The following is a 23,663-nucleotide window of genomic DNA, read 5'->3' as shown; positions in this document are numbered from 1 at the left end:
ATTGGGAGCACCAGGAATTGAAGCATCACCCCATATATCAAAAGGTTGCAGGTTCAATCCCCAGTTAGGGAGCATAGGAGAGGCATCCAATCGATGTTTCTCTCTCACATCTATGTTTGTTTCTCTCTCCCTTCCACTCTCTCTAAAATCAATAAAAATGTATCCTTAGGTAAGGACAAAAAAAAAAAAAAAAAAGCAAATGTGCTTTCCAACAGATGCATGGGAATAGTAGTTCTGATGGCAGCCCCAGGACCAGAAGCGGAAGCTCAGAGTGCGGGGAGCACCAGGAATGCTGGGAATCATAGTTCTGGTGGCAGACAGATCTCCTAGACCAGTGATGGCGAACCTTTTGAGCTCGGCGTGTCAGCATTTTGAAAAACCCTAACTTAACTCTGGTGCCGTGTCACATATAGAAATTTTTTGATATTGGCAACCATAGTAAAACAAAGACTTATATTTTTGATATTTATTTTATATATTTAAATGCCATTTAACAAAGAAAAATCAACCAAAAAAAATGAGTTCGCGTGTCACCTCTGACACGCGTGTCATAGGTTCGCCATCACTGCACTAGAGCAAAGTGAGCCTGGAGCAAGTTACTGTTCCGGTGGGGGTTGGACGGAAAGCAAAGGTGAGAGACATAAGTAAAATCAGAGTGTCTAGGAAAAATTAAAGGGAAGATATCCTAAAACTTACAGGAAATCTTCACCAATGAAGCAAAGAAAAAAAAAATGCCTCTATTATTCTGTGAGCAACAAACCAAACTGAGTTGTGTCTCAGACAATTTGCTCATATGATTGCAAAGACAGACAGAAACTCCCGAATTGGAGAGGACTCCCCTGAGGGCTCCCAGATTGGAGAGGGTGCAGGTCGGGCTGAGGTTCCCCCCAAACCCCGAATGTCGTGCACTGGGCCTCAAGTATACTAGAAGCCCGATGCAGGAATATTCGTGTAAGAATAGGCCTTCCTTCCCCTGGCTGCTGGCACCACCTTCGCTCTGGCCTAGAGCCGCCTTCCGCCTTTGCGCGCTGCCCAGAGGCCCGGAGCATCCGGGACGGGGCGGAATGCTTGCCATGGCAACGATGCAAGCATCCCAGCCCAGCTGCCACCATCTTTGTCACGCCAATTTGCATATTCCCTTTTTATTGGCTGTGGGCGTTTCCATCTTTGTTGTGAAGTGATGGTCAGTTTGCATATTCTGTCTTTATTAGATAGGATGTCTTGTAAAATTATGTTTAATTTTGCCTTTTCTTACTCATGCATCTGTTGGAAAGCACATTTGCTTTTTTTTTTTGTCCTTACCTGAGGATACATTTTTATTGATTTTAGAGAGAGTGGAAGGGAGAGAGAAACAAACATAGATGTGAGAGAGAAACATCGATTGGATGCCTCTCCTATGCTCCCTAACTGGGGATTGAACCTGCAACCTTTTGGTATATGGGGTGATGCTTCAACCAACTGAGTCACCCAGCCAGGGAGCACATTTGCTTTTAATTCTGATTTTTCTGTATTAAATTTCTACTTTTTATTTTTTTATTGATTGATTTTAGAGAGACAGACAGACATAAATTTGTTGTTCCACTTATTTATGAATTCATTGGTTGATTCTTTTTTTAAAATATATTTTATTGATTTTTTTACAGAGAGGAAGGGAGAGGGATAGAAAGTCAGAAACATCGATGAGAGAGAAACACCGATCAGCTGCCTCCTGCAAACTCCCTACGGGGTATGTGCCTACAACCAAGGTACATGCCCTTGACCGGAATCGAACTTGGGACCCTTCAGTCCTCAGACCGACACTCTATCCACTGAGCCAAACCAGTTAGGGCCATTGGTTGATTCTTGTATGTATCCTGACCATGGATCGAGCCTGCAAACTTGGTGTATCGGGATGATGCTCTAACCAACTGAGCTACCTAGCCAGGGCTAAATTTCTACTTTTTAATTTGTAAAGTTTCTTACAAGTTTTTATTTAATTTTTTCCAGTGTTCTGTCTGTGTTTTGCTTCAAAGATGGAAGTATCTTGTGGTGCTTTGATGCTTGTTTATATATATAAAACTGATAAATGTGCAGATAGCCTATCTAATAAAGAGGGAATATGCTAATTGACTCTCACGCTGTTGCAAATATGGTGGTGCCCACAGCCAATAAGGAGGGAATATGCTAATTGACTGCCCCCACCTTCAAAGATGGCAGTGCCCACAGCCACAAGATGGCCGGCAGGGGAGGACAGTTGTGGGTAATCAGGCTAGCAGGGGAGGGCAGTTAGGGGTGACCAGGCCAGCAGGGTAGGGTAGTTAGAGCTGACCAGGCCGGCAGGGGAGGGCAGTTGAGGGGGGGGACCAGGCCGGCAGTGGAGGGCAGTTAGGGGTGACCAGGCTGGCAGGGGAGGGTAGTTAGGGGTGACTGGGCCGTCAGGGGAGGGCAGTTGGGGGGGGCGACCGGGCCAGCAGGAGAGGGCAGTTGTGGGGGACCAGGCCAGCAGGGGAGGGTAGTTAAGGGTGACCGGGCATGCAGATGAGGGCAGTTGGGGGAGGGACCAGGTCGGCAGGGGAGGGCAGTTAGGGGCGACTGGGCCAGCAGGGGAGGGCAGTTAGGAACAACCGGGCCAGTAGGGGAGGGCAGTTGAGGGCGATCAGGCCGGCAGGGGAGGGCAATTGGGGATGACCGGGATGGCAGGGGAGGGCAGTTGGGGGCGATTGGTCTGGCAGGGGAGTGGTTAGGCATCGATCAGGCTGGCAGGCAGAAGCGGTTAGGGGCAATCAGGCAAGCAGGCACGCGAGCGGTTGGGAGCCAGCAGTCCCGGATTGTGAGAGGGATGTCTGACTGCAACTGCCGGTTTAGACCAGCAGTCGGACATCCCCTGATGGGTCCCAGATTGGAGAGGGTGCAGGCTGGGCTGAGGGACACCCCGCCCCCCCCCCCCCCCCCCCCGTGCACGAATTTCATGCACCAGGCCTCTAGTTATTATATAAAGCAACAGTTACTTGAGAAAAATTTTATTACTCTGGACAGTAACTTAGCTTAGACAGTAACGTATTTTCTCTTATCTTTTAGTAATATATAGGTTTGAGGTAGTTCATTTAATTTCTATAAACGCAAACAAGTTTTAGTTTTTATTTCAAGCTACTTTAAAGAACTCACTAGTATGGCATACTTCTCCAAATTTGTGTTTCCTTTATTATTTTCACTTTAAATGTTTAATTTGTGTTGTGATTTAGAGAATAAGAAATCTTTTTCAGAATGAACCTTTTATTGTATTGTTTGGAGAAAGGTTGATGTTAGTTATGAATTCATAAATACAGTTTTACTAAAGGTTGCCTCTCCTATCTGCTGGCTTTTCAGATGAAAGTCAAAGGAAAGTGGAATTTATTCTTGTATTTCAGTATTTCTTCTTAAAGCTTTTTTTTTTTTTTTTAAACTAGTTAGCCTTGCTGTTTCTTGCCCAAAAGCAACAGTGTCTTGGCTTGTCTTGGGATCAAGCAGTATTGTGTTTACAAGACTGCTTTCTTAGCTTTTGCTCTGTGATATTTAGTAACATCTTTCCAAATAGATTATTTGGTCTAGTGAAGATCAAACAAGCTGCTCTCTTCCTTATTAGTGAATCTAGAGTTTTACGTTCCTGTGGGTCCTTCAGATTCTATTTGTCTATCTTCCTCACCTCTCCTCTTTTTCTCAGTAAACACAGTTCTCTCTTCCAAAAGCATGCTTAATAAATCATAATGACGGATGGGTTAGAATTTCACATTTTATTTAACTTAAAAGTAACGTAATGGTAATGAAATCTTGAAGACATTTTGCTAGGTGAAATAAGCCAGACACAAAAGAACAAATATTGTATGATTACACATACATGAGGTACCTAGAGTAGTCCAATTCATGGAGACAGAAAGTAGAATGGTAGTTGCCAGGGGAGAGGAGGGAACAGGGAGTTAGTGTTTAATGGGTATGAAGTTTCAGCTTAGAATGATGACAAAGTTCTGAAGATGGTTGGTAGTGATGGTTGCACAACAATTTTACTGCACTTCATGCCACTGAACTGCATACCTAAAAACAATTAAAATGGCAAATTTTATGTTGTGTGTATATTAGCACAATTTAAAAAAAAATATATATATATTTATTGATTTCAGAGGAGAGAGGTATAGAAACATCAATGATGACAGAGGATTATTGATTGTCTGCCTCCTGCATGCTCCACACTGGGGATTTAGCCCTCAACCCAGGCATATGCCCTGGCCAGGAATCGAACCGTGACCTGATTCATAGGTCAACACTCAACCACTGAGCCACTCCAGCCGGGCACTTAACTTTTATTTATATCAATTATTATGGTAAGATTGGTTTTGTTATATGTTGTTTTGCTAAAGTTGCAGAACTTATTAATGATGTTAAGTGAGGACTTGCTGTACTTCAGATTCTTATGGGTTGATGTTCCTCATGAGTTTTCTAAAGCATTACATGATCCCAAGTGTCTGTTTAATTTTTCTTGCCTTTTTGTTTCATTGGTCCATTTATTCAAACATTTATTGAATTCCTTTATATACGAGGCATGGTTCAAGGTATTAGAGATACAGTGGGCAAAAATAGGCAAGGTCTCTAATTTCTATCTTAGTTTGAGACTGGAGAAAGCAGTTAATGAATGAACAAAATTTCATATAATAATGACTACAAATAAAATAAAACAAGGTGTGATAATGACATGGGGCAAAAAGGGAAGACTACATTAATCACAGGGGATACATTCTGAGAAATGTGTCACTAGGTGATTTTGTTGTTGTGCAAACATCATAGAGTGTGCTTACACAAATTTAGATGATGGTATAGCCTTCCATACACAGAGGCTATCTGGTATACTATCATCATATATGCATTCCATCCTTAACAGAAACATCATTATGCAGCACATGACTGTAATTGAGATTGGTGTAGAGAAGGCCTTAGTGAGAAGGTGATATTCATGCTGAAAGATACAAGGTAGGATAGTTAATGCTAAGTTTTGTGGACAGAAGGAATAGCAAGTGCAAAGGACTGAGTAGTAGGAACCAGGATCCAATGGGGATTTCCAAATTGCATTCTGCTGTTATTTGTTTTTATTTATTTATTTTTTTAAATATATTTTTATTTTATTTTTAATATATTTTTATTGACTTCAGAGAGGAAGGGAGAGGGAGAGAGAGATAGAAACATCAATGATGAGAGAGAATCATTGATCAGCCGCCTCTTGCACACTCCCCACTGGGGATTGAGCCTGCAACCCGCGCATGTGCCCTTAATCGGAATTGAACCCAGGATCCTTCAGTCCACAGGCGATGCTCTATCCATTGAGCCAAACAGGCTAGGGCAATGACATTGACTTTTTGAAGAGACCAGTCTGGTTCTCTGGTAGACTTTTTTGACATTCATGATTTGTCTCAATGTTTTCCTGTGTTATTTAACTCTATCCCTTACTGCACTTCATGGTGAAAGTGCAGTCTTAAAAGACAAGACTAAAGGCTCAATTATATTCATATTATCAATCTTTTGTGACACTGTTCATGTCAGATTTTTCTACTATAATTTGATGACTTGGTTAACGTGAAAGTGCTAGATCTTTGCTTTGAGAGGTTTCCCTTTACACTTAGTTACAGCCATTAGTCTTTTACACTTAAAGCCATTAGTCTTTTTGACACTGACCTTTGGACAGTATAAGTCTCTTCTTTAAGCTGGTGTGTCCTTTTGACATGCCCCCATTGGTCTTTGGGTTGTTTTCTGTCACAACAAGATATCTCAGATTCACCTAGTACTCTCCCCATCCTTGACCTGAAATCAGTCATTTTCTTAGGAAGACCAAGTTGTTTTTTACAGGGAATTCCATTAGAAACCAAGCTCATTGTTGCTAGGTCTTTATTATTTCTAGATCCTTTCAGTGGGCAGAGCTAGAAAAGATGTTTTTTAGAAATCAGAACTTCATATTGATATTTCCAATTTAAAATGTTTATTGATTTTTAGAGAGGGAGAAGGTAGAAACATCGATTAGAGTAAAACATCTACCAGCTGCCTCCTCTATGCCCCCTACTGGGGATCAAGCCTGCAATCCGGACATCATGTGCCCTGACCGGGATTCAAAACAGTGACCTCTTGGTTCATGGGTTGACGCTCAAACACTGAGCCACACTGGCCAGGCTTGATATTTCCAGTTTACTTTGAACATATTGCAGGGCTTTTTTTTCCTTTAGATTTATATTTGTCTCTCTCTTTCCTTAAACTGAAAATCTTTTTTTTTTTTTTTTTTTTTTTTTAGTTAAACAATGCTTTTATTGCTTGAGTACATAGATATTTTATGCAACCAGCGCAGAAGCTGTGGATGACTCGTATTTCCAGTTGGTGGGGAGGACTCGTTTGGTCTTACAGTATTAAGCCAGCCTGTGAATACAGCTCTCCATCAGAATCAGACGGAATTTAGCATCCTTATCCTTTCTGTTCCTCTCAAGATGCTTTCGAACTTAATTAAATGGTTGAGATTCTCAGGAAGATCAGGAGCAGGTCCTTTAGACTTAAGAATTCTCAGGATCTTACTGCCCGTCACAAAACGTACTTGTACAACGCCATGCCAGTCTCTCAGGATCACACCGATTTGTGAGGGAGTCAGGCCCTTCTTGGCCAGTTTGTAGATCTGCTTCTTCACGTTGTCAGACGTCAATTTCAGCCAGGTGGGGACGCTGCCGTGGTAGTGCAGAGCCGATTGGGACAGGCCCTTCCCGGGAGTGTGCATGCGACCCATGATGGTGGCGGACTGGCAGTGGAAAAGAGATAAACTGAAAATCTTGATTTTTAGTTCTGTTCACATTTATTTGCATTATCCTACAGAATACAGTGTGTGTGTGTGTGTGTGTGTGTGTGTGTGTGTTAATCCTCACCCGAGGATATTTTTCCATTGATTTTTAGAGAGATTGGAAGGGAGAGGGAGAGACAGAGAGAAACATTGCTGTGAGAGAGACACATCGATTGGTTGCCTCCTGCACAAACCCCAACCAGGTCCGGGGAATCTGCAACCAAGGTACATGCCTTTGACTCGAATTGAACCTGGACCCTTCAGTCCACAGGCCGATGCTCTATCCACTTAGCCAAACCAACTAGGGCAGTGTTGTTGTTTTTATTGATTTGAGGGAGAGAGCGACAGAAAAATATTGATTTGTTGTTCCACTTACTTATGCAATTGTTGTTTCTTGCATGTGCTCTAACCAGGGATTGAACCCACAACCTTGGCATATTGGGACAATGTTCCAACCAACTGAGCTACCTGCCTAAGGCCTTTGTGGGATATTTTTGTGTGTCAGTGTGGAAGCTTGCTCCATATGCAAACAGCAATTTGAAATCCCAATTGTGGAATTGCAGAGTACTTTGAATTCTACTTCCTGAAACACCATTTTCATCATGCTTCTCATTTCTCACATTCCTAGAGACTTCAAAAATATTGATGGGGCAAGAGACTGGAGTCAGGAAGTTAGATTTTAGATAGGTCTTTTGCTACAATACTTCAAATGTGGATAACAATGACAAACATCATAGCAGGGGAATCACAGTGAAGGGAATGACATTTTGAAGAATGAGCTAATGGGGGAAGGTGATAGTCTGTATGCAAGGTACCATGTAATGGAGCATGTTACAGTTATTTTGCTGATGATTTTAAATTCATTTCAATGACTGATTTATGCTATCTCTTTTTTAAAAATGGAGTCATATAATTGGGTTCATATTCTGGTTCCTCTTCTTTTTACAAAGCTATGTAATCATAGGCAAATTAATTTATCTGAGCCCCATTATTCTCATCTGTAAAATAGAATTCATAATATGTCCCTGATAGAGTTGAGGTAGGATTAAATGAGTTAACGCACCTGGCACATACCCTCAATACCTATTGATTCCCTTTCCTTTTATCATCTAGTGTAAACACCAGCTGCATTTTAATGATTACTTAAGAACTTGGTACTCAAGAGTCCACGAACTGGCATCACCAAGTTTAGAATGCAGAAAAGTCCTACTACAGGCTTAATGAATCTGAAGGTGTAGTTTAATGAGATTCACGTTAAAATTTGAGAAGCATTGGAACCTTGAGATTTCCTCCTTTTTCATCTGCATTCCTATTGACTTCGCTGTTCTTTTTACCTTTAACAGGTAGGTTTTGCTGTGCACTGTTAAGCTGACACTATTTTATTTTTTTTATTTTTTTTTTTTTTTATAATAATTTTTATTTCTTAAAGTATTACAAAGAGTGTTACATATGTCTCCTTTTTCCCCCCCATGACATTCCCTCGGCCCCTACCCCCCGCCCCCCCCCCGTCCCGTGTCTTGTGTCCATTGGTTAATCTTATATGCATGCATATAGGTCCTTCAGTTGGTCTCTTAATCCCCCCCCCAACCCTCCCCAGGCTCCCCATTGTAGTTTAACATTCTGTTCAATGTTGCTCTGCTTCTGTATCTACACCTGTTCATCAGTCCATACTGGTCCCCTTTATTTGTCCCAGCCTCACTGGAGCAGTCTCAACCTCACCAGGGCCGTCTGAGCCTCACCAGGGCCGTTTCAACCTCACCGGGGTCGTCCCTACCTCACGGGGGCCGTTTCAACCTGACCGGGGTTGTCCCTACCACGCCGGGGCCGTTTCGACCTGACTGGGGTCGTCCCTACCTCACGGGGGCCGTTTCAACCTCACCGGGGTTGTCCCTACCACACCGGGGCTGTTACAACCTGACTGGAGTTAAGCTGACACTATTTTAGATGAAATATGTGAGCTCTTGTTCAGAATAATATCTGCAGCAGTATTTACATATTATTATTAAATAGTATTAAAAGTTAGGTTTACCTAGATTTTTTTATTGTGAAAGATTGATGAGAGCATAAAATATATGCATTTTAAAGAATAATTATAAGCCAACACCTGTGTAACTACCATCTGAGTCAAGAAAGAAAATATTGCTGGTGCTCCAGAGGTACTTTCAATGTACCCCTCTTTGATTACAACCATTTATTTCTCTTAGAAGTAACCGCTGTTCTGTCTTTTGTGATAATATCATTGCTTTTCTTGATAGTTTTATCATATATATCCTATCTAATAAAGAGGGAATATGCTAATTGACCCTCACACCGTTGCAAAGAGGGTGGCGCCCACGCCCAATAAGGAGGGAATATGCTAATTGAGTGTTCTGCCCTCAAAGTTGGCGGCACCCACAGCCAATAAGGAGGGAATATACTAATTAACTGCTCTGCCCTCAAAGGTGGTGGCACCCACAGCCAATAAGGAGGGAATATGCTAATTGACTGCCATGCCCTCAAACATGGCGGCGCCCATAGCTACAAGATGGTGGCACCCAGTTCTCTCAGCCCTGCTGGGGTGGCAGGTGTGTGGCAAGGCCGGGCCTGCCCCCAGGCAGGCCTGGCCACTCGATGTGCCTGCCTCCGGAGACCCCTAGTCCTCTCAGCCCTCCAGCTGCCCAGGGTCAGCCCAAGGCACAGGCAAGCCTCGGATGGCGGCTGCCCAGCTGCCCAGGGCTGCCTGAGGCTCAGGTAACAAGGGCCGGCCGAGGCTTGTGCTGCCTCCAGTGGCAGCAGCAGAGGTGTGATGGGGCGTCACCTTCCCCTGATCACCGGGTCACCTCCTGCCCCTGAGGGCTCCCAGACTGTGAGAGGGGGCAGGCCAGGCTGAGGGACCCCCCCCCTCCAGTGCATGAATTTTCATGCACGGGGCCTCTAGTCTATATATATGTGTCTATCTATCCACACACTAGAGGCCTGATGCACGAAATTCGTGCAAGATTAGGCCTTACCCCAGCTGCTGGCACTGGCTTCCCTCTGGCACCTGGGACCCGGGCTTCCCTGCGGCATATTAAAACGTGCATTCCAATAATTAAAATCAATTTAACAACAACAGTCTAATTAAACTACGTTTTACAGCCTGTAGGACACCTTCTACCAGCTTGTTTTTTTGTTTTTGTTTTTTTAAAATATGTTTTTACTGATTTTTAGAGAGAGAGGAAGGGAGAGGGAGAAACATCAATGGGCTGCCTTCCTCAGGCACCCGACCAGGTATCCAGCCTGCAACCTGGTCATGTGCCTTTACTGGGAATTGAACTGGTGACCTTTTGGCGCTCAGGACAATGCTCAACCAACTGAGCCACACCAGCCAGGGCTGGACCAGCTTGGTTTTTACTCTAAATTTAATTGTCCTTCCACCCAGCTTCTTCCTTCACCAACATGCAAGTTCTTTTCCTTCCCTGTCAGCCAGACAGGCAGATGGGATAGGTAGGTGCTGCTTTGTTGTCAGTAGTTCTCTGATAACCTGATCCAACCTCCTTGCATCTTACAAGATTAAACAGCTAATAAAAGTAAATAAGAAGGCAGTGCTTATGGAATGTACAGTGCTTATTGGCGGTGTGTGCCTCATTACAATTCGCCTGCTTGTTTTTCCTACGCAATTGTTTCTTTTGAAGGCAGTGGATTTTTATCTTGTTTTTCTGTCTTCTTCAATTTCAACTTATCGAATTTCTCAATCTCAGCCATATCGTGTTTTTCAGACATGATTGCCTAAGGAGATGTAGCAAGGAAAGAGAAAGCAAAAATGGAATTTGAGGGACCACCTTCACATTTAGTGTATGAAATGATAAAGAAACCTCAAATTAGGTTCTGTTTTACTAAGTCATTTTTGTGATTGTATTTTTTGTTAACATACATAATTTTTTTTCACTAACGACTTCCCTTATTTTTAAAGTCTAAAGTTAATGCAGCTATCTTTAAGCTGAAAGTGTGAAGTTTTGAAGTGTATATTTAATGAAAGTGTATTCGTTTGTACTGCAACTAATTTTTGGATAACTACTTCTGCTAAACCAGGAGAGGGGACTCAGGAATGTAAAAAACTACTAATGTCAATTCTCATTGGAAAACTTTTGAAAATTTAGTTCAGAAAAGAAATAGGATAAATAGAAAAGATTTGTTGATTCTGTCTTTGCATATAATTGACTATATTTTGATTATTATAAATTTGATATCTGTACACCAGAGTTTCAGGTTTGATCTGTGACTGTACAAATAAGTGGAACAGCAAATGGATGTTTCTCTCTCACAAATCAATGCATAAATAAGTGGAACAACAAATAGATGTGTCTCTCTCAAATCAGTAAATAAGAATTTTTAAAAAATCCTACTTCTTTATACCCCATTTTTACCATCCCTCTTCTAGTTTTGTCTTTAACCATCTGAACTCTGATTTTATTTTTAATTTTAATTTTTCATATGAAGGTTCTGTGTGTTTTTTTCATCAGAATATGAGTTAACATTTAGGTTTTGTTGTTGGCTCTAAAATGAATTCATAAAGCTGTGTTTGCTTATTCATTCAGCAGCCTTTTGCTGAGGGCTTATATGGATGCAGGATATAGAATTATTTTCTATTGTGCCCTGAAGGGAGAGGAGGAGACATAGACAGCTTCAGTACAGTAGTCCCTCCTTATCCGTGGATTTGCTTTCCTGCAGTTAATCAGAGTTCAAAAATATTAAATGGAAAATTGGAGAAATAAATAATTCATCAGTTTGAAATTGTGCATCATTCTGAGTAGAATGATGAAATCTCAAGCCATCCCACTCCATCCTGCCTGGTACGTGAATTATCTCTTTGATCAGCATATCCATGCTATAAATGCTCCATGCCCGTTAGTCACTTAGTAGCCACCTCCATTATCAGATCAACTGTCGTGTTACTGCAGTGCTTGTGTTCAAGTAACCCTTATTTTACTTAATAATAACCCCAAAGTGCAAGAAGTAATGATGCTGGCAATTCAGATATGACAGAGAGAAGTTGTAAAGTGCATCCTTTAAGTGAAAAGGTGAGTATAGTACAATAAGATATTTTGAGAGATGGACCCCACACATAACTTTTATTACAGAATATTGTCATAATCTATTTCATTATTAGTTACTAGAGGCCCAGTACACGAAATTCACACACTCAGGGCCAGGGGGGAGGGATCCCTTAGCCCGGATTGCGAGAAGGCACAGGCCAGGCCAAGGGCCCCTACCGGTGCATGATCAGGGCCAGAGAGGTACGCGGGAGGTTGGTCAGCTGGGAAGGGACTGCGGGAGGGCTCCAGGGTGTGTCCATCCCATCTCGCTCAATCCTGATCAGCCAGACCCCAGCAGCAAGCTCACCTACTGGTTGGAGCATCTGCCCCCTGGCAGTCAGTGCATGTCATAGCGACTGGTTGACCGGTCGACTGTCTGCCCCCTGGAGATCAGTGCACATCATAGCGAGCGGTTGAGCTGCCTTAGCATATCATTAGCATATTATGCTTCGATTGGTTGAACAGACGACCAGACACTTAGCATATTAGACTTTTATTATATAGGACTAGAGGCCTGGTGCACAAATTCGTGTACAGGTGGGGTCCCTTGGGGTGGCCTGCAGGGATCGGCCCCAGCTTGTGCCCCCAGCCTCGCACCCCCAGCCTTGCAGCCCCGCAGCCCCACCTGGCACCCCGCTGTGGCCTGGCGCTGCCCCCTCACCTGCTCCACCATCCTGCCTGCGAGGCGATTGATTGGGATTGGGCCCCCGCCCAGCTCCCGCGCCTGAGAGCCAGGCAATGGCCCCATCCCCTGCTGCCACCACTGGTCGTCGGCGGGGCGATCGGGCCCCCCCCGCTCACACCCACCTTGGCCTGGTACTCCCTGCTCACCTGCTCCACCATCCCGCTGCAGTCCAGCTCTCGTTGGGGCCCATCAGGGCCGGCAGCGCCTCCACTGCCACCCACTGGTAGTCAGCGCACGTCATAGCGAGCAGTCGAACTACCGGTCGAATGACTGCCCGAGGGGACAGTTTGGCTTTTATTATATTAATGATTGTTGTTAATCTCTTACTGTGCCTAACTTATAAATTAAAGTTTATCATAGGTATGTACACATAGGAAAAAACATAGTATATATTGTGTTTGACACTACCTGAAGTTTCAGGTATCCACTGGGGTCTTGGAATATATCCCCAGCAAATAAGGGGGGACTAGTGTATAGTAATTGCTAGTATGCAGGCAGATACTTAGTATTGTGGGAGCATAGAGGAAGAGATAGTTGTGCTCTGAACATTTCTGCTGCCGGATGCAGTCAGTTTTGAGTTAATACAGTGTTACAGTGTAATTATTTGCCCCTTTTGCATTTTTCTTATTTTCTTTTAAAAAAATTATTGATTTCAGAGAGGAAGGGAGAGGGAGAGAGAGACAGAAGTATCAGTGATGAGAGAGAATATCAGTGGATAGAGCATCGGCCTGCGGACTGAAGGATCCCAGGTTCAGTTCTGGTCAAGGGCACATGCTCTGGTTGTAGGCTCAGTCCCTAGTGGGGGGCATGCAGGAGGCAGCTGATCAGTAATTCTCTCATTATTGATATTTCTCTCTCTCCCCCTCTCCCTTCCTCTCTGAAATCAATAAAAATATACTTTAAAAAATTATTAGAATCAGAATTATTCTATACTTTGTATATTAAAATCTAAATATTCAAGCTTCCATAAAATGTAAATTTGGATATTACAATTACAATACACTTTTTCTACCAAATGAAACATTTTCCTGAACCTAGAATGTATGGTTCTCCATATAGAATTTGCAGAACCTAGAATATCTCTATTGATGATCGAAAGTAGTACATTTTCCTTGACCATTTATGCTTAGCAATTCTTTGGCTGCTACATTTTCCTTGACCATTTGTGCTTAGTAATTCTTTGGCTGCTATGTTTTCCTTGACCATTTATGCTTAGTAATTCTTTGGCTGCTACATATGAATATAGAGAATGGCTCTGAGAATTGGTCCATTTCTGCTACTACTCTGTAATAGTCATAAAGTGGTTTCATTTAATATCAGCCATTGTAAAGAATGATAAAGTATACTGCTGCATAGTTTATGGAAATTATTTTTTTATTTCATTAAGGGAAAATTTAATTGTATAACACCGTGGTCGGCAAACTGCGGCTCGTGAGCCACATGCGGCTCGTTGGCCCCTTGAGTGTGGCTCTTCTTAAGCTTTAGGAGTACCCTAATTAAGTTAATAACAATGTACCTACCTGTGTAGTTTAAGTTTAAAAAATTTGGCTCTCAAAAGAAATTTCAATCGTTGTACTGTTGATATTTGGCTCTGTTGACTAATGAGTTTGCCGACCACTGGTATAACATATTGATGAATTTAATCATTGAAAAAACCTGTTGCAGCCCTAGCTGGTTTGGCTCAGTGGAGAGAGCGTCAGCCTGTGGACTGAAGCATCCCAGGTTCGATTCCGGTCAAGGGCACGTATCTCAGTTGCAGGCTCGATCCCCAGCCCTGGTCAGGGTGCATGTGGGCGGCAAGCAATCGATGTGTCTCTCTCACATTGATGTTTCTCTCTGTCTCTCCCTCTCCTTTCCATTCTCTCTAAAAATCAATGGAAAAATATCCTTGGGTGAGGATTAAGAACAACAAAAAAAACCCTCACTACAGCTGATATCTGTTATTAAATTTGGAATGCTTTATAGAAATAGCTCTCTGAATTTGCTTGTCAAAATAGCTCACAGTTTTCTGATAGCAACAATAGTTATGCCAAATTATTCTATTTCTAGATTTTTTTTGTCAAAACATTGACTGTCGTGATCTAAGGAGTCTCAGATTATGAGCTTCTGTTAATGTAGATAAAATATTAAGTAGTATGTGCGTGTGATAAATCACTCATGGAGTAAAAAATAGTTTTTACCTTTTGTCCTAAAGGTAATTCTGTAAGTGGCAAGGAATATTGGTACAAGGGACAGTAATTTTAAAATCTTTTATCCGTTTACCTTCTCCCACTTCATTCTCTGAAATCCTACTATTCTTCAAAGCTCAAATGCTTGCCTCTGTTTAACTTCCTTCTCATCCTAGTTGGAAGCCATCGCTTTCTTTCCTGGACTATTAAAGCTTCTCATTTGGTATCACACATCTGTCTTTGGCTCTAACTGGGCTACTCTCTTTGAGAGGAAATAGTGGCTTATCTTCTTTTTGTAATTCCCGTGGGAATCTAAGCACAGTATTTTCACATATAGCAGATGTTCCTTTTATGTTTGTTGAATGCCTGCAGTAAGGTAGAAATTTATATTTTACCATTTCCCACTTTTTAAAAAATATATTTTATTGATTTTTTACAGAGAGGAAGGGAGAGGGATAGAGAGTTAGAAACATCGATGAGAGAGAAACATCGATCAGCTGCCTCCTGCACACTCCCTACTGGGGATGTGCCCGCAGCCAAGGTACATGCCCTTGACTGGAATCAAACCTGGGACCCTTGAGTCCGCAGGCCGACGCTCTATCCATTGAGCCAAACCGGTTGGGGCTAGCAATTACTTTTAAGTGAAAAACAAAGTACTCTCATTCCCATCTTGAATTTCTTTGAATCTATTTTAACTCTTTACAGCGTACTTCTTCTGAGTTCAGAGTAGTTTGTTGATATCTGCTATTCTTATAAAATCTTTATGAAGTAGGTAGGGAACTTTCAACACTTAGGGATAAAGAGGTTTTCCTATCTTACTCTGTGTTACTTACCTGGATCACATAACATTGCAGCTAGAAACAGTAGCCAAATCTCCTGGTCTCAGAATCTTAACCTTAATTTGTACTTCAGAAGGATTTTCAAAACTGGTTTGAATGTAGTTGATGTAGTATAGTAATTTTTCAAAAGAAAAAATACTATTGGGCCTAATAAGTGGTTTCTTCAGTACCATTCCTCTTGAATTAGCAAGGGGTCATTGGGTGTGGTATGGGTCATGAGTCTGGCAGCAGACTCTCAGGCCAGCCAGTGTACACCTTAAAAGGTCAAAATTCAAGGAACCATAGAAGTATACTCATTCTGACCAATAAAATATCTTGACAACATCCAGTGACATATAAGGGTAGGATCTGCTATTTCCTGGATGTACTAATGATGTCATTTCTATTATAAAATAATGTGAAGTCAGCACAAGGGTTTTGTGAGTAGAAATGTCAATAAACCTTGGCTCATTTCAGTGTCTAGTGCTAGAAAGACAGGTGCCTAGGCAAATGGTCTCTGCCCTCAGTAGTCCAGTAAGTAGACTTCAAATTGTGGTTTCTCACTTTGGTGAAACGGAGAAGGCCTAACACAAATGTGAAGGGTGAGAAAATTTCTTTTAAAGGCTTTTCATGAAAATCACATTCATTAAATAAATACACTTACATGTGAAATGTTTTGTAGGGCTTCTTTTGGCATGAAAAAATGAAAAACTGTTTCGGAATGCGTCTATGTCCTCTGGGAATATAAGTGATGATTTCATTACCTAATCAAGAAAGTGAAAATGAAGGGCTGTGCAAATTGATGCTGCGCATGTAATTACAGAGGCATTGCATCTGAGCCCATCCCTGTGTTCTCATTGGCATCTGTGTTCAGGGCCAAGATAGCAGACATGCTCTCGGGGGCATAGGGTTTGATGCTTGTGTAGGCAGTGAAATGGTTGAATGGTGACAATTGCTTAAAACTGGATTTAACAAAAGTGTGAGCCCTTTCTTTGGATTTGCTAATTTGAGATTTGGAAAAGAAGTAAATTGTTTTATGGAGCCAAACAGATTTATTTTGTTTCGGGGGTAAAAATAGTAATGAAAATATCCTTTTGCAGTTTTTATGATTCAGTTTGTTCTGAAGCAGACCCTAGACTCACAATCTGTCAAAATCTTGTATAGGAGCCCTAGCCAGTTTGGCTCAGTGGATAGAGCGTCAGCCTGCAGACCTAAGGGTCCCGGGTTCGATTCCAGTCAAGGGCATGTACCTAGGTTGCAGGCTTCTCCCCAGATGTGGTCAGGGCACATACAGAAGGCAACCAATTGATGTGTTTCTCTCACATTGATATTTCTCTCTGTCTTTCCCTCCCCCTTTCCACTCTCTAAAAATCAATGGAAAAATATTCTCCGGTGAGAATTAAAAAAAAAAAAAAGTTGTATAAGAAACATCTGTATTTGAGATTCTGTGATTAACTGAAATGTGAAAAATACAGCTAAACTCAAGGAATTGGTTTTTCTGGATTCTTTGGTGAATTTCAGGGCTGAGTAGATGTTAAAAATATGAGAAAAATCAATAAATTTGGGAAGATAGCCAATGGGAGATAAAAAATGATAACTTGAGGGGAAAGAATAAGAGGGAATATAGGAAGTAATTTTTTTTTTCCAGTAGAAAAGGGCAGCTTTTTTTTTTTTTTTTTTGCCAGGAAAAAATTCAAATTTTTGTTTTATATTTTACATGACTATATTTTTTGAATAGAAGTTAGGGCTGGAAATGGAAAGGCCTTCCCTCTAGCAGTTAAGTGTGGGGAAAAACAGCTCACCCATAGTGGGGCAGGTGGGGCTAACTACCTAGGATCCTTTATCTAATACAGTGGTTCTCAACCTTCCTAATGCCGTGACCCTTTAATACAGTTCCTCATGTTGTGGTGACCTCCAATTTCATTGTTACAAATTGAACATAATTAAAGCATAGTGATTAATCACAAACACAATATGTAATTATATATGTGTTTTCCGATGGTCTTAGGCGACCCCTGTGAAAGGGTTGTTCGACCCCCCAAAGGGGTCGCGACCCACAGGTTGAGAACTGCTGATCTAATCCAACTTACAGTTTACCTATGACAGTACTTAACTTTGGGGGAATGGAGGGAATTGCTGGTGTCCTTTCTTCACCACTACCCCCTCCTCCCCCAACTGGGAGGATTTAAACTGCTCCACTACTTCCAGTTAGCCAATTGTTCATCATCATCAAGATTCTAGCACCACTTTCTAAGACACATTGCAGTATCATGAGCTAATTTGGTAGATAAATTGTCTTGGAAGCAATTTCATTAGTTTTATGTTTTCATTTTTCTTGAATGTGCTCATTCTTCCAGGTTTTTTTAAAATATATTTTTTTATTGATTTCAGAGAGGAAGGGAGAGGGAGAGAGAGAGAGAGAAATATCAATCATGAGAGAGAATCACTGATTGGCTGTTTCCTGCACGCCCCCTACTGGGGATTGCAACCTGGGCATGTGCCCTTGATGGGAATCAAACCTGGAACCCTTCAGTTTTCAGGCTGATGCTTTATCCATTGAGCCAAATGGGCTAGGGCGGTGTGTATGTTTTTAAAAATATATATTTTTATTGATTTCAGAGAGGAAGAGAGAGGGGGAGAGAGAGACATCAATGATGAGAGAAAATAATTGATTGGCTGCCTCCTGCATGCTTTCTACTGAGGATCAAGCCCGCAACCCTGGCATGTGCCCTGACTGGGAGTTGAACCCTGACCTCCTGGTTCATAGCTCTACGCTCAACCACTGGGACACACTGGCCGAGCTCTGTGTGTATGTTTTTAACATGTTGTTCTCTTTCTAGAAAATTTAGGGAATACAGATGATAACACAAAGAAGAAAATTTAAAATCACCTATAATAATTTTTAAAATTAATTACCTCTACTAGAGGTAACTTGATCATGGCGTGTTTTAGTAAACTTTAGAGAAATACATTACGTATTCAGCTTGGTGAATTTTTCACAAACTGAACCCATCTGTGTAACCATTACCCAATCAGGAAACAACTTTACCAACACCCCCAGGAGCTTCCCAGTAGTTACCAAAAGTAACCCACTACCCTCACTTGCAACAGCTTAAATTAATTTTGCCTAATTTTGAATTTGACATAAGCATGGTCATGTAGTATGTACTCTTCTAATTTTACTTGCTCAATATTATGTTGAGACTTATCTGTGTGTTTACCTGTGGCTCCTTGTTGTATGTGCCCTTGACCGGAATCAAACCCGGAACCCTTCAGTTTTCAGGCTGATGCTTTATTCATTGAGCCATTGAGCATTCCATTGTGAATGTGCCACATTTATGTGTTCTATTGTTGAGGGGCATTTGTATTATTTCCAGTTTTTTACTTCCTGGATCTGTTATGATGTTTTCTAGTATAAATAATTGCTGTGTATTTGGTATTTTAGCTAGTTAGACCTATTCTTGTACTATTTATTATCTTCTTAAGTGAATTGTCTTGTGTAAAAGCTAGAAAAACTGTTATATCTAAAATCACATCCTCAGAATATTCGCTTTTTTAAATATATTTTTGACTTCATAGAGAAAGGGAGAGAGAGACAGCAACATCAGTGATGAGAGAGACTCATTGATCGACTGCTTCCTGCATGCCCCCTACTGGGGATCAAGCCCGCAACCCAGGCATATGCCCTTGATTGGAATCGAACCTGCGACCCTTCAGTCCACAGGCCAGTGCTCTATCCACTGAGCCAAACCAGCTAGGACAGAATATTCTTTTAAAAAAATATTTTTATTGATTTCAAAGGAAAAGGGAGAGATAGAAGCATCAATGATGAGAATCATTGATTGGCTGCCTCCTGCACGCTCCCTACTGGGGATTGAGCCTGCAACCTGGGCATGTGCCCTTGGCCGAAATCAAACCCGGTGCCCTTGGCCGAAATCAAACCCGGGACCCTTCAGTCCGAAAGCAGAGGCTCTATTCACTGAGCCAAACCGGCTAGGGCCTCAGAATATTCTTATTACTCTTTGTAGCACCACAGTTAGTTTTTCCTTCTGAGTGTGAGGTCTTAAATTATGTTACTGGCTAAGGGAGGCTAATTGTTATTCCTTTTGCTATCTTCCAGTCAGATCCTTGAGTCAGGGGAATTGTTAGAGAACCTGTTTTCTGGCTTTACTAGTATAGTTGTACCAATCATAGTTTTCAGTAGAGAGTAAAAAATACAACCAGAAGCCTTAAGGGATTGTTAGTTATTTGGGATGGGCTTGGTGCTTGAGCTGTGCCTATCAAATTAAGGTGGCTCACAACTAGTGTATGAAAGTGCTAGAGAACACATTTCATAGTGAGGGTCTCAAACAAATCCTGAACAACTTGGGTGCACATGCCTACATTATTTCAGAGCTGCTAGCAGTGTATACTGATGTTTGTTTCTTTCCCACGATAGCTGTCAAGTGGAATGTCATGGCCAGTTCCTCGGACAGTGAAGATGACAGTTTCATGGCGGTGGACCAAGAAGAAACTGTGCTAGAAGGGACAATGGAGCAAGATGAGGAGCCCCAACCAATATTGGAGGTTGAGGAGACTAGACATAATAGGTCCATGTCTGAGCTGCCTGAAGAGGTTTTGGAATACATCCTATCCTTTCTTTCACCATACCAAGAACACAAAACTGCAGCCCTTGTCTGCAAACAATGGTATCGACTTATCAAAGGTACTGGGGACAGTGGGACGTGGAAAGGTTATTTATTTATTTAAAATGTGTTTGAATGAATTATTTTTAAACTCTAAATTTTATTTTCTCCTTTTTTTTCTTTTTTTCTTTTTTTAACTGATTGGAGAGAGGGAGAAAGGGGGAGAGAGAGAAATAAAAATGTGAGGGAGAAACATCAATTCCCCCCCACCCCCCTCCCCACGCATCCCAACTGGGGATCAAACCTGCAACCTAGGTATGTGCCCTGACTGGGAATTGAACCCGCAACCTTTTGGTGTACTGGATGACGCTCCAACTAACTGAGCCACCTGGCCAGGGCTTTTTTCTCTTTTCTTCCTTAAATTTACTATGGTTCTAAAGTTTAGTGTTAGTTAATATTGTACATTTCCCTTTTCTTTTTATCCTGAGTAGTTTTATGAACAGCTTGAATACTATAGTATTTAATCAATTTGCAGTTTTTCTTCTGCATATTCTTAGAGTTGATCTGGTAAGTTGTATTGTTCTTGAACAGGCAAAGTAGGGATGGATATGGGATAACAGTAATAGCTAACATTAATATAGCTCTTACCATTGTCAGGCACTATTGTAACTGCTTACAATCCTCTCAGCAAGCTATAATAGATGGAGAAACTGAGTGAGGCACAGGTAAGTAACTTATCCACAGTCACACAGATACTAAACGGAGGATCAAAGATTCACAGGCAGTCTGTCTTTAAAGTCCATGATGATACCATATTATCTCTCAAAGTGGCTAGTTGTGGCAAATAGGGATTTGTGAAAGCATTTACCCCTTGATTTTATCTCTAAACAACACAGGCCTTTTGGATATCTTTTACTTTTAAAAATGAGTTTCTCCCCATTTCCCCTCTATTTTCTAATCAAGATTTCAACTTTAGCTAAATGTTGAAATTACTGGCTGTATTTTATTTTTAATTAATCGATAGCAGTTATTTGGCTTCATTCCATTTTAGGTGGAAAGCCCCCACCCCTTTTTTTAAAAATAAAGATGACCAAGCCAGTTGAATGATCTTTGATTAAAGGGTTCTATCAATTGCTTCTTTCCCGGTGGAGCAAGGCAGCCAGAAATTTGAAAGAGAAAAACCTGTAGATAAGAATCAGCCTTAAAAGCTTTTCCTTGCATCAGAGTGGTTCTCATGGGGAATGTGGATCTTGTCTCTTATCCAACTCTATCCTGGAGGTCTAAGGACCAGCTTTGTTGAAGCTGCTTATAACAAGTAATACTGGTATGCACAACCTGCTTCTGTCAGAAGAGTTAGTGGACTCTTCAGGAGAGATTGGCTCCCTACCCTTTGGAAATAGATGGTTTCACCTCTTAAATAGAGGTGGAAGGATCATGGATGAGGGGCTCTGATCTAATCACGTGTATGAACGTATTATTGGGCATTTATTTATTTACTAGAGGCCCGGTGCACAAAATTCGTGCGGGGGGGGGGGGTGTCCCTCAGCCCGGCCTGCACCCTCTCCAATCTGGGACCCCTCAGGGGATGTCCGACTGCCGGGCTGGACAGTCGGACATCCCTCTCACAGTCTGGGACTGCTGGCTCCTAACCGCTTGCCTGCCTGATTGCCCCTAACCGCTTCTGCCTGCCAGCCTGATCGCCCCCTAACCGCTCCCCTGCCATCCTGATTGATGCCTAACTGCTCCCCTGCTGGCCTGATCGCTCCCAACTGCCCTCCCCTGCTGGCCTGATCACCCCCAACTGCCCTCCCCTGCCAGCCCGATCACCCCCAACTGCTCTCCCCTGCCGGTCCAATCTCCCCCAACTGCCCTCCTCTGCCAGCCTGGTCACCCCCAACTGCCCTCTCCTGCAAGCCTGGTCGCCCCCAACTGCCCTCCGCTGCTGGCCTGGTTGCACCCAACTGCCCTCCCCTGCCAGCCATCTTGTGGAGGCCATCTTGTGATGACATCCTACGTGACGCCACCTAGGCTTTTATTATATAGGGTTTTCTCACCTGAGGATATATTTGTTTGTTTGTTTTTCTTCATTGATTCTAGAGAGAGGGGAAGAGGGAGAGAGAGAAACGTTAGTGTGACAGGGAAATATCAATCAGTTGCTTCTCAGTACATTGCCTCCTGTACACCCTTTCCCAGGGATTGAACCCACAATCTGGGTATGTGCCCTGACCAGGAATCAAACCATGACCTGGTTCATAGGTCAGTGCTCAACTATTGAACCATACAAGCTGGGCACACTTTCACTTTTTAAAACAGACTTTCTTAATTATAAATAATTTAGTTATAAATAATAGTCCATTATAAACTAATTATTATCTCCTTATTTAAGATGGAGAATGCTTAGTTGCCATGGCCTAATGATAGATATTTACTGAACACCTATCATATTCCAGGTACTGTTTTACCATACTCTTTATCATTAAGCTAAATTGTCTGCCAGCCCCTTTGCTTTGGAGTAAATAACACCAGTTATTTCGATGTGTTGCATCATGATATAACATAAAGGGGAGCAGAGTTACAGAGTGAGCTAATTTTATAACTTTGAGCAAGTCATTTAACCTTCCTGAACTTGGCAAATGAAAGGATTGGATCTTCCAGTTTTAAAACTCTATGATTTTATTTTCTTTCTTTTAAAAAAAATAAAATTATTTATTGATTTTGAGAGAGAGAGAAACATTGATTTGTTGTTCCACTTATTTATGTATTTATTGGTTGATTCTTGTATGTGCCCTAACCGGAGATTGAACCTGAAACCTTGGCATATCGGGACGATGCTCTAATGAACTAAGCTACCAGGCCAGGTCTCTGTTTTCTTTCTTTGAATGAAAAATCAAAGAAATTTGGAGTTTTTCAAAGAAACTTATGTTTTATAAAATTATAAAACACTTAAATGGTTTTAATAATTTGATTTACAAGTGAATTGTCTAGGCTGAGGCCTTTGTTACTTTTGTCTTTAGGTGTAGCTCACCAGTGTTATCATGGTTTCATAAAGGCTGTTCAGGAAGGAAACATTCAGTGGGAGAGTCGGACTTACCCTTATCCTGGAACCCCGATCACTCAGCGATTCTCACACAGTAAGTATTTACTGAGAAAGCAGATCCCACCCTGCTTGTGTTTCCAAAAACTACTTTGAAGACATGTATTTTGTCTGACTTTTTATTTTTATTTTTTAAAAATATATTTTATTGATTTTTTACAGAGAGGAAGGGAGAGGGATAGAGATTTAGAAACATCGATGAGAGAGACACATTGATCAGCTGCCTCCTGCACAGCTCCTACTGGGGATGTGCCCACAACCAAGGTACATGCCCTTGACTGGAATTGAACCTGGGACCTTTCAGTCCGCAGGCCGATGCTCTATCCACTGAGCCAAACTGGTTAGGGCTTGTCTGACTTTTTAATGATGAGAATGTAAAATGAGGACTTACATTAATTTTACAAT

The 23,663-nt window shown here is 41.8% G+C and overlaps 2 protein-coding genes and 1 pseudogene across 3 annotated transcripts in view; 1 reads left to right on the top strand and 2 right to left on the bottom strand.

Moving 5' to 3' along the window:
* FBXO42 (F-box protein 42) overlaps positions 1 to 23,663 on the top strand; it is an 84,927-nt gene that overhangs the window by 5,148 nt on the left and 56,116 nt on the right. For both annotated transcript variants that reach the window (XM_070404180.1, XM_070404181.1), the window contains exons 2-3: positions 19,978 to 20,244; positions 23,179 to 23,295. In XM_070404180.1, the coding sequence (XP_070260281.1) occupies positions 19,995 to 20,244; positions 23,179 to 23,295 (367 nt within the window). In that variant the 5' untranslated portion in view covers positions 19,978 to 19,994. The remainder of the gene's footprint in view (positions 1 to 19,977; positions 20,245 to 23,178; positions 23,296 to 23,663) is intronic.
* On the bottom strand, positions 6,321 to 6,763 carry LOC139001630 (small ribosomal subunit protein uS15-like; annotated as a pseudogene).
* On the bottom strand, positions 10,445 to 10,555 carry LOC139001627 (thymosin beta-4-like). The gene has a single exon (XM_070403141.1). It carries the CDS (start codon positions 10,553 to 10,555, stop codon positions 10,445 to 10,447), a length of 111 nt encoding a protein of 36 aa, XP_070259242.1.

Source organism: Myotis yumanensis, unplaced genomic scaffold (assembly GCF_028538775.1).
Source record: "Myotis yumanensis isolate MYYU_CA2020_CCGP unplaced genomic scaffold, mMyoYum1.0.hap1 SCAF_2, whole genome shotgun sequence".
In the NCBI taxonomy this organism is placed as follows: Eukaryota; Metazoa; Chordata; class Mammalia; order Chiroptera; family Vespertilionidae; genus Myotis; species Myotis yumanensis.
Note: the sequence above shows the minus strand (reverse complement) of the source record. Positions and strands in the feature narration are given on the sequence as shown.